Below are 12019 nucleotides of genomic sequence, written 5' to 3' on the forward strand. Positions count from 1 at the left end.
GAAGCCGCCATGAGAGGGGATGCACATGGCCAGGAGAAACAGCAGGTATCTGGGGGAACACAGCTGGGGAAGCAGGCAGGCCAGCAGTCAGAAGAGCATATCAGGGGTTACCTCCCACACGGAGTAATTATCAAAGCCAAAGAAATAACCATAGTCTGAGTCTCATTCATTTTATGTTAGACAGGGATACATTTTTGTTGGTTCAACTACAATATTAAATAGCTTACTAATGCTTTGTGAATTTCCTAACTATATACAATGTGCTTTATTTCAACTTGTCCTCCCTCCTCCCACTAACTCCTCCCAAGTCCCACATTCTCTTCCCAAATTTATACCCTCCTCCTTTTAATAATCCACTGAGTCAAATTTGTCAACTCAACACTGGCCACATCCTTAAAAGTTGATTCTCCCTCCCCCAACAGCCAACAACAGTCAACAGTGCCCCAATTTTAAAATGTGTCATGAACCAATGTACAATATAGCCGGTGAGATCATAAAAATCTGCACATATACAAATGAGACCGTCTATATACCAGAGTTCTTTGCTAGCACAGCAAATTTTCACAATTAAGGAATGAGATTAACGTAAGAAAATAGAAGATTCAAAAGTCAACAGTCACTAAGAGGCAGTAAAACAATCAAAATGTCAGACACACTTAGAGAATTTGCAATACCGAGCTTCAGCAATACTCTTACAAACTCGGACTACAGTCTATTAGCCAGTGTACCTTTTTTGCATTTTTTCCTTGGCATCATCTCTCTTGGAAGTCTTCTCCAATCTATGTGTACAAAAGAAAGAATAGAAAAGTCTCAGTGTCCTTGGTGGCTCTGGACTTAGCTAGTTAACACAGTAACAGCTGCTCATGCAAAGACAGCAACATTTCTTAGTATCTGCTTGTACAGATTTAGTGTGGAATGTAACAAAACAAAACCAATATAAATAGAACGACCCTGACATAGTTTCTCCTGTAGAGAAAAAGATCTCATTAAACAGCTTTGAAATGGTGTAATTAAGTGTCTTGGAAAAAAAAATCTTATGGAAATTCTTTGTGGATGTTACTATCAAGATGACAAGTGCTTTCTTTACTATTATTATTTGGCTACTTTGTATTTTCTAAGTTGTCTGTTGATATATACATATTATGTAACTTTTTTTTTCAAAAGTTAAGGCAGGTAATCAAAGCCAATACATAAGACATAAAATAATTTTAATAATTATTTGAAATTTTCAATTAAAAATACTAGTAGTTCTGAACATATAAATTCTCCCCAAGGGATGGCTTTCCGCGTTGCATTAACTAAACAATTCCTTTTTTTATTTACTTTCTTTTAATTTTCTGGAGGGTGCTAGAAATTTAACTCGGGGCCTTGTATATGCTAGGCAAGTATTCTACAATCCTTAGTCTTGTTTTTAAATATAGATTCAAGGGGGCTGGAGGGAGGGATGACTCAGTAGTGAAAGCACTTCCTGGTCTTTCAGAGGACCCCAGTCCAGCTTCCGGCACCCCTACTGTGTGGCTCACAACCATGCATAACTCCAGCTCTAGGAAATTTGATATCCTTTTTTGGCCTTCTCAGGCCATCTACACACATTTGGTGTATACACAAACATATGCATGTGCACACATGTACACAAAACACAAATATATAAGTTAAAATATTTGAAATATTCAAAAATGGTTTAAAGATAGGAGCTGCTGATAAAGGAATGTCAGAGTATTTTTACAAAATAGTTAACCATTGTTATCATTTTACCTACAAAGATAATTTTTGATTTGAATATATTTTAGGGTTTTTTTTTTTAAGATTTATTTATTTATTATATGTAAGTACACTGTAGCTGTCTTCAGACACCCCAGAAGAGGGCGTCAGATCTCACTGCAGATGGCTGTACAGCCACCATGTGGTTGCTGGGATTTGAACTCAGGACCTTTGAAAGAGCAGACAGTGCTCTTACCGGCTGAGCCACCTCTCCAGCCCCATATATTTTAGTTTTAAACTTCTTAGACCATGAAAAAGAATGATTTGGAAAGGGGTTCCCATCCTAGCCCCACATCTTAAGATCAACAAGGCAAAGAGAGCACTCTACTCTGGGAAAGTGACAAGCTTGTAAATGATATTTACAGTCACCTAAGGGCAGTTTCTATAAAAACATTAGTGTCACAGGTATAAAAGGATGCATGTCTGAGGGACAGCAGGCAGTATTGGTAAGAGACCCTGACAGGTTATTTCATTTCTATGACAATTGTTTTCTGTTTATAACATAAACTGGTTTAATGAGTTTCCTTTAAGGTCCCCTCTGCCTGTCGCTATGCAATGTCACACCTGTGAATGCTAACAACGAGCCTCTCAGCATCTTTCTACCAAAATGGTATGCTAGTAGCTAAAACTTGTCTATGCCTCATAGCATATGAGAAAGACTTAAGGTATCCTTAAAGTGATTTTCATTACTAATTAATTACAGGAGGGGAAAAAAAGACTCTACTTTTCGACAGCTAAAAACAAAGAAAACGCCCAAGAATCTAATAAACTTTTATGGTATTTGATAGGGAAGGTGGTCTTTAAAAAGTATTTGAAGGGGCTGGAGAGATGCTTTAGAGTGCTTGCCTTCCATCAAAGTTTGGTTTCAAGAACCACATCAGGGAGGTCACAGCAGCCTTGTCCTGGGATGCTAGCCCCAGGGTATCTGACTCCTTCTGGCCTCCAAGGGACTCACAAACATGACATAGACACACACAAACACAGACATAAATACAACTAAGATGAATCTTTGTAAAAGCACACTCAATTTTATAGTACCTGGTACCCATTCTTCTTTATAGACCTTCATGTATCGTTTGCTATACCTTTCAATATCATCTAGGGTGAGAAGAGAAAAAGCATTCATTAGAAACACAAAAACTTAAGCTATTCTTTTTTTTTTTTTTTTTTTTTTTTAATGTAAGTACACAGTAGCTGTCTTCAGACACTCCAGAAGAGGGCTTCAGATCTCATTACAGATGGTTGTGAGCCACCATGTGGTTGCTGGGATTTGAACTCAAGACCTTTGGAAGAGCATTCAATGCTCTTACCCACTGAGCCATCTCACCAGCCCTTAAGCTATTCTTTAAAGCAACTTATATCACCAGATAATGTCTCTTATTTTCATGTATTTCTTACATTTGTATATAACACACGTAACCGGATCAACATTGACAAATTCAACTAGAGTAACCTGGATAAAATTCACTGATAGCAATGACGGGCTAAGCAGAGACAGCAACCTTAAACCTGGTTCTCAGCCTGAGACAACCTGACTAGCTCTGAGTCCTGAGTGGGTGGAGCTGTGAGTCCTGAGTGGGTGGAGCTGTGAGTGCTGAGTGGGTGGAGCTGTGAGTCCTGAGTGGGTGGAGCTCTCAGTCCTGAGTGGGTGGAGCTCTCAGTCCCGAGTGGGATGACCTCTCCCGACTCCCCTCAAGGTTTGGAGGTGACTGATGATTCCATGCAATGTCTTCAGGCACAACAGGATCAATGTACATATGAACTCCAAGAGATGGTGGCAGCATACATGGGGCCTACACAGGTTCAAGACAGATGAGGTCCCAGCACTAAGAAGGAGACGTGCTCATGAGATCCCAGCCATAACCATTGGTACCCACTGGCAAAGGGAACAAACAGTTTTCTCCAGTGGAGTTTCACTAGATACACCTAGGCTCCATGCTCAGGAACAGTTGGCCAAAGCTTACTGGTTTTGTGTGTTATTATTTGATCTTCCTGTTACCCATTTGTTATGATTTTTCTTTTCGTATCTTTGTGAGAATTTGTTTCTTGCCTCTTTGTTTGGTTGATTGGTTTTGTTTCTTGGTTTTTGTTTTTTAAAGAGAGAGATGGAGAAAGAGAACACAAAGTTAGGAAGGTTAGAGGTGGGAAGAATCAGGGAAGAATTGAGGAAGAGGAAAAGCAATCAAAATACTTCATGAAAAAAATTAATAACAAAAAAAAAATTTAAGTGGCTTGGAGGTTTAGCTGTAAGAAAGGGAAGACGAGCGGGAAGCAGGTGGAGGTGTGTGAGCTGCTGAGTAGCCTGGCCTAAAGAGTGAGATCCGGTATTAGAAAAAAAGACTATACAAAAAAGAACTAACCAAAGATCCAGGGTGGTGGTAACAAATGTGCGCTTAGTGTGGCTGGGAATAGAGAAGGCAAAAATGCAAGCAACAGAACAAAGACAAGAAAAGCTCACGCGGACGGTTCACTAAGAAGCCAAGAAAAGCTATCTGCCTGTACCTCTCATGGTTACTTGTTTTGGAGATAAATTTAACCACAAGAGATAAGCCCGTCTGCATGGAGCCGACTGTGTAACAGCTGTCCCCACAAGCAGAGCACGTGCGTGGCAGCTCATGCACATTCACATGAGAATGAGTTTTATCCAATTGCTTGTGACCTTCAGTTGTGCTCATGTCATCTAAATCTGTGGTTCTCAGCTGTGGGTCGCTAGCCCTCTGGCAAAATTCTCTTTCTAAAAATATTTACATTTTAATTCATAACAGTAGCAAAATCACAGCCACAGAAATATTTTTATGGTTGGGGGTCACCACAGCATGGGGAACTGTCTTAAAGGTGGCTGCGTTAGGAAGGTTGAGGCCCTCGGAGGAGTCCAGATGGCTTTCTGATAGATTCTGTCCTAACCTCACCTGTACTTCTAACTCTTGAACTTCCATAATTAAAAGTCAGAATTAAAAACAAAACCCAAAACTTTGGAGCAGCTGGGGACAAAGCTTGGGGTATGGCATTTGTCTAGCATATGGAAGACACAGAGTTTGTTCTTTAGTCTGTAAAACCTGAAATAAGCAAATAAATCAATTAAATTTAAAAACCTTTGATGACTTACACTTTTCTTGAGTAAGAGAAACGGTGCTATTCTTTTTTTTTCTTTACTGAAAATGATAAACATGAGTGACCCAATAATTTTTCAAAATTCTATATAACCTACTTCTGTCTAATCAGTGTCTCTGTCTTTGGTTTTGGCTTTAGCATTTCTCTATTTACAAACCACAGATGATCAGTTTTGGTGAATAAATAAATATCAAAGTGAAAAGAAATATGGTCACATGCATTTTTAGCAAAGAAGATGCCAAATAATTATAAATTCTCTAATGATATCCTTCTCAAAGATTTCTGGCATAAGGACAGCACATTTCTTTTGAATTCCTGAAGGACTGAATCTGCGTATTCACTGATTCTCATATCCCTGACGATCTACCTTAGGTTTTGTCATCTGGGGATTCAGTCTGTGATTTTGCTCAAGCGTTCGCCTACCATCTGCAAGCAGGGAGCTTCTGCTTACTGGTGCATTCATTTCCTGACTCGGCATTTTTCTATGTAACACTCTTCTCTTTGGCATTGTTAAGGCAGGAGGAGTGAGTCAGCACTTTCTGATTAGTGGCCCGCAATGGCCCACACACGTACAGCAGGCAGGCGCAGGCTTCTGCATTCACTAACCCTGGAGAGGTTACACCCGGAGGGAGACACCCACAGAGGAACAAAGACAGAGCCTGTGACTTGGGCAGCCAGTGCCAGCTGTGCAGGACAAGCAGTTAGGGACCAAGGGGACGTGGACAGAGGGTATAAAGGCACTCTCTCCACTATAATAATAAACTAGTCTGCTTCTGCTTCTGATCTGGCTCCTGGAATTTGTTCTGCTGATTCTACGCCTTCTTATCCCCTACTCCCACAGACTATCTCGGAGGGCTGGGGCTAGGGCAACATATTAGTATTGAATTTTCAGTTCATTGGAAGTTAAAAATAAGAAAATAACTATAAAGATGAAGGTTTCTGAAATCTTCTTTCATATTTTCTTAAAAACTGATTTAAGTTGAGGATGCTGGTACACATTTTAATTCCAGCATTTGGAAGAAATAGGTGGCTGGACTCTGTGTGTTTGAGGGCACCTTGGTCAACACAGCAAGTTCCAGGCCAGTCAGAGACACAAAGTGAGGCCCTATTTAAAAAAAGATAAAAACAAAAAACAATAAACAAACCAACAAAACAGACAAAATTAATTTCTGACGTAACACTTTGCCTCTGTCTAGCATCCCCATGTCACCCTCCCGGTCCTCAATGATGGCACCAGAGTGCAGTACACAGTTGGGTACGATCTGTGGGTTCAGGCATCCTCTGGTGACACCTTGGAACATCATGACCGTGAACAGAAAGGTGCTCCTATACACACATAAGCATATACACATCTTACTTAAAGCTGTATTTTAAACCACAGAGCTTTTTAAAGCATACATAGGAAAGAGGAGCAGAAAGGAAGATCTGAAGAGATTTTACTTCTATCAATTTGGAAAATCCTATAGAATTTTCTATGGGCTTAAACAAGTAAATTGTGACGGTTTGTATATCCTTGGCCCAGGGAGTGGAATGTCATAGTTTGAATATGCTCTGCCAAGGAGTGGCACTTTTAGAAGGTGTGGCCCTGTTGGAATAGGTGTGCCACTGTGGGTGTGTGCTTTAAGACCCTCACCCTAGCTGCCTAGAAGTGAGGATTTTGCTAGCAGACTTCAGATTAAGATGTAGAACTCTCAGCTCCTCCTGCACCATGCCTGCCTGCATGTTGCCACGTTCCCGTCTTGGTGATAATAGACTGAACCTCTGAACCTGTAAGCTGGCTCCAATTAAATGCTGTCACTTGCCTTGGTCATGGTGCCTGTTCACAGCAGTAAAACCCCAACTAAGACATAAGTATTATATCTTTTTATATTTTATATGGCCCCATGACTCATATGTTTGAATGCGTGTTCCTTAGGGGAACACTTTGAAAAGGATTAGGAGTGTAGTCTTGTTGGAGGAGCTGCGCCACTGGGACAGGCTTTGAGGATTAAGAGCCCATGCCAGACCTGGCCTAGCTCTCTCTCTGCCTGTAACTTGTGGATCACATGTGAGCTCTCAGCTACTTTCCTGGTATCATGCCTGCAACCATATTGATCATGACCTAACTCTCTGAAACTGTAAGCAAGCCCCAATTATATGCATCTTTGTAAAAGTTGCCTTCATCCTGGTGTTTCCTCACAGCAACAGAACAATAACTAAAACAATGACTACCTACAAGAATAATCTGACTGCTTGAATGATCTGATGTACCTTTTGATTAGACCCGTACTTGAATAAATACATCCTATCAGCTAAACATGTCTCGTATCTAAAGGAAAGTCTAACTTTAATAGTATCAAAGTATGCCATGCCTTTTTAATTTCTAAAATAAAAATGAGTATTAGTTCATTTTAAAAATATATAAAATTTATTTTAATTTTTAAGTCCCGACAAAGGCATGCATGCAACAAAATCAGAAAAGTAAAAATAAAAATAAAACCTCTCTATTGTTGAAGTAAATCATCAAACCATTATATAAACAAACTCAAGCAGGTAGGTCATTGAAAGCTAAGCTTGTGCAGCCTGTGTCTTAGGAAGACCTGTAGCACCGTACACTTCCTTTCTGACTCAGCCAATGTATCCTAGAGAGGAAGGAAAAACACTTTTAATACTAATGGTGTGACTGGCTACTATACGAATTTCTCATGTTTTAATGATGTTGTTTTAAGAACTCAAAGATGATATTGATCTCTCTAACAATCAATACGGTTTTATTGTGCTAAAGGACTGCTCATCTGATAAGCAGGCTCCCTTCCTCTAACACCACTTGCCATTTCTAGCCTGAGATGGTTGAGCCTTGAAGCACAATTCCTCCTTTCTGCCTTTAGCATCAAGAACTAACACATAGTTTATATCATCAGAACATCAACAATAAGACAAAAGTCAGGGTTTTAAAATTTTTTAGCCTAAACTGTCAATAATCAGAGGCATCCATTAAAAATTTATGCACAATGGCAGTAATCACAGCATTGCATAGTTTAAAAAAAGAAACACTTTATTCTAACAGGAGGACATCAGTGCTAATTAATATTTTAGCCACCTAATGGAGTAACATAATCATTAAAATATGTTTTTCTAAGAATACTAAGGAAATGTTAAAAGGTTAATATTGTATTACAAAAGGAAGACACAAAGTATTATGAGTAAGTTGCAAAAAAAAAAAGAAGAAAAACAATACAATAAAATATAAATGTTTTTCCTTTCTGACAATTCTGGTAAGTAATGTTTTTTCAAGTTGGGTGATCGGCTGAGTCACATGATCACAGGTCCCCGCATCCACTGCTCCTTCTGTGAACACTGAACTGCCAGCCTCCGGAAGGGCCTGACGCGCATGCGTACCTTGTTTTTCTTCGGGTGGTTCAATAAAGTACGGCAATCGTTTCACTGTTTCCCTCAACTCCTGCTTCAAGGCCAGCATGTAATCCTCATCTTCTCCCGTTTTCAGGGGCACCGGCTTGTAGTCTGTATCCTATTTAACGTAAGAGACAAAGTCTATTGAAATACATTAAGAATTTTACTATTTCTTTTTTCCATGTTCTAGAAAATGTTGCTGTTATTTAAAGACTAAGCTTCACGTGCAGTAAAGGCTATAATCAAATCCAAAGCTACCGAGCCTCTAGGTAGGGGAGGTGTTCGCTCTTGTAATCCCAGCATTGGAGGGTATGACGAGAACACTGCTTCCAGTTCAAGGTCCGCCTGGGCTACACAGTTAGTTCCAAGACAGCACAGGCTAACACATAAAACTGGTCTCAAAATTTTAAAGAAAATGAAATAATAAATATGTTGAACTAATATAATCTAACTTTTAAGCACATTTCCTTCTTTATTCTTACCTTATAGGTAAGAAAAAGTATTCCATGGGCTGGTGAGATGGCTCAGTGGGTAAGAGCACCCGACTGCTCTTCCGAAGGTCAGGAGTTCAAATCCCAGCAACCACATGGTGGCTCACAGCCATCCGTAACAAGATCTGACTCCCTCTTCTGGAATGTCTGAAGACAGCTACAGTGTACTTACATATAATAAATAAATAAATCTTTAAAAAAAAAAAAAATTTAAAAAAAAAAAAAAAAGAAAAAGTATTCCACAATACTCATATTTATATGAATATACAGGTATGTATTTGACCATATGTATATATTCATTAAAAAGTGGGTTCCCAGAATACAGATAAAGATACAACAGGGTAATGATATAGTATCTTTCCACAGATGAATTCTCAATCTATTCAGACATTCAAAACTACTTCCTTAGAGCTGGAGAGATGGCTCAGCAGTTAAGAGCACTGACTGCTTTTCCAAAGGTCCTGAGTTCAATTCCCAGCAACCACATGGTGGCTCACAACCATCTGTAATAGAATCCGAGGCTTTCTTCTGGTGTGTCCGAAAAACTACAGTGTACTCATATAAATATAATAAATAAATCTTAAAAAAAAAAACAAAACCTACTTCCTTGAGAAAGTATGGTATACTAAATAACAGAACCCACACCCCAGGGAAGAAACACACAATTAAATAAACAAGGGAGGACAATAAATTTCAAATCATGAAGACAAATATAAAAGAACAGAAGATGCGACATGAGGGTCAGGTAGTGGTTAATCTACACAGGGTAAAAATGCACAGCCTCCTGCGTAAGTCATATTTGAACAGAGTTATGGACAAAAACCAATCAGCTATTCATGCAAAGAGAGCAGACTATTAAAGATAAGAATCCAGCAGGAACAAAGACCTGAGAGGGCAAGGGGTCCAGCACAGCTGGGGCCTGAGAACCCAGCAGTGAGAAAAGGCTGAGAAGATGAGGAAGGGCAGGGCAGGCACAGCCTTCTAGCAATAACTTAGTACTATTCCCAAAAGAAAGTGGTGCTACGTGCTTCCTCTCCCAGTGTTTGGAGATAATGCCACACCTTGTGGTCTTAATTTGAGGGAAGCCACTATAAAGAGATATTATGCATATGGCTGAGATATTTGTCTCTGTTTTCAAGGTATATTGAGTATTAAAGGTAAAATATGAAGAGCAAAAATGATAATAGGATACAGGTCTCTGAAGGGGAAAGGGGGGACTTCAACTGGGGAGAAGAAGGGAGAGTGATACAGAGGGAGAGGGAGGAAGGAGAGAGAAATGACACTGAGGATGTTTGAGAAAGCCACAGGGAAACATTATTTATAAGCATGCATTATACAGGATGATAATGCTCTCCCAAAAGCCATAGACTGTCAGGCTTGGGAAAGCCCCTTTCAGTCTTTGGGTGAGGCTATCCAAAACAGTTCTAAAACAATATAGGCTACTATCACTGTCCTTCACGGCCTCCCAGACCATTAAAGTGCTGGAAACAAGACCGGGAAGCCACTCCAAGATGATTTCCTCTTGAGCTACTGGACAGAAGGTGCTATGTGAACTGCCAAAGAACCCAGATGTAAAGCCTATGAACAACAATGACTGGGGCAGAGGCAAAATATCCCCGATGATGCAGTGGTGGCATTTTTAACTTGGGGATAACCAACAGCTGTCTAACTGAACTTAGGGCCCGTTCAATAGGAAGACACTCATCCCTCATACTCTACACCTAGCCAGCTACTCATGGTTGAAGAGGGTCTAGATCCTAGAGAAAACCTACTACTGCCATTTCTCTTGATCAATATAATTTCTAATCAGATTCTACATACAATTATCCTTATATCCATGGGTAAACGTGGCTTTCACCCCTCACCAGAGAAGCTTCTTTCTGCAGCACTCAGAGGCACTTATAAAAAATCCACAACTGGTCAAGATGCAACAGAAGAGACCATGAATGCCCATTTGGCATATCTAAAACACAACCCCTACAACTGTCTGCCTTGGCCATGGCAGAACAGTGTGACATGGTTCTCATCCTTGGAAGAGAGCCAGCACGGTATGGGCCTCCATGAATGTCAATGGTCACTGTGGGCATAACGCTCATATGTATGTATGTGTGTGTGTGTGTGTGTATATATATATATATATTACTTCATGTTCCTCTTTTGGGGAATAGTCTTCCTGCCAAGGTTAATGACTCCATGATAGTTAGAAACAGCACAAATCCATAAGTTGAGGATATGCCTATGTCTCAGCAAAATGGTAAAATGACTGTGGGAAAGAACTTGGAAAACATGAGTTCAAAAATATATAATTTCTCAACTATGCAAAATAATAAGGATGCAATATGAATTATATAAGGAGCATCACAGATCTAAATGAACAGAGGCAGCAGTACTGTGAGCCAACTTGTCAGAAAGATACAAGGTAAGGAGATAAAGAGATTTAGGGAGTGGTGATCACAGGGCAAGATCCTACCCAACTAAGTTTTTGTGCTTGCAAAAGCAGACAGATTTCTGAGTTCAGCCTGGGACAGAGGGTGTTTAGGTCCAGGGCCAGGTGAGGCAGGAATGGTAATTCCAGCTCTTAGAATATTTTCTAGCAGCTATCCAGAGAGAACTGCTTGGAGAGCTAACATGGCTTTTAGAATTTTTTTCTGGCTTTCTGATTTTCATCAGAAAACCCAATAATTACTTTTAGAACTTTTCTAACAGCATTGACTTGGTCAGAAAATCCAATAATTTTTTTAGCAGCTTTTCTGACTTTGATCCGAAAACCTATGAGCTATCCAGAAAGCATTTAGAATGTTTTCTATTACCAGGGAGCTGTCTCAAGCAGGGAGCTGTCTCAAGCAGACTACAGAGCTAAGAGCTATCTACAAAGAGCTACCTAGGGAGCCATCTCAAGCAGAATACAGGCCATCAGTTTGTACCCCATGATTTGACTTCAACCCATTTGTTTCACTGTTCTCAAAGACCCCTTCTCTCAGAACCCCTCTCCAAGTTGAGGCTAGTCCTTGGCATACACCTAAGCCTCAGGAGGCATCAGAGAAGAGCGAGTGAAATGAAAAGAACCCAGGGACTAGGAAGGACACATGATGTGAGACAGTGTTATCTAGAGATGACACAAGTCACATCCATGAAATCTCAACAGTGTTGTTGTCAAAACAGACCTTCATAAGGATAGCAGCAGCTGAAACGCCAACATGGATGAGGGAATTCAACCCCAAAAGACACGGCCCCTGGCAATCCATAAAGAGCTATAGTCAACTAAT

At 40.0% G+C, this 12019-nt stretch overlaps 1 protein-coding gene across 1 annotated transcript in view; it reads right to left on the reverse strand.

Annotated features, from left to right (window-relative positions):
- Polr3g (polymerase (RNA) III (DNA directed) polypeptide G) overlaps positions 1 to 12019 on the reverse strand; it is a 37177-nt gene that overhangs the window by 12561 nt on the left and 12597 nt on the right. The window contains exons 3-5 of the mRNA NM_001081176.1: positions 8251 to 8380; positions 2800 to 2859; positions 729 to 779 (exon numbers count right to left, since the gene is read on the reverse strand). Of these exons, the coding sequence (NP_001074645.1) occupies positions 729 to 779; positions 2800 to 2859; positions 8251 to 8380 (241 nt within the window). The remainder of the gene's footprint in view (positions 1 to 728; positions 780 to 2799; positions 2860 to 8250; positions 8381 to 12019) is intronic.

The sequence above is a fragment of the Mus musculus genome, chromosome 13 (genome assembly GCF_000001635.26).
Source record: "Mus musculus strain C57BL/6J chromosome 13, GRCm38.p6 C57BL/6J".
NCBI lineage: Eukaryota > Metazoa > Chordata > Mammalia > Rodentia > Muridae > Mus > Mus musculus.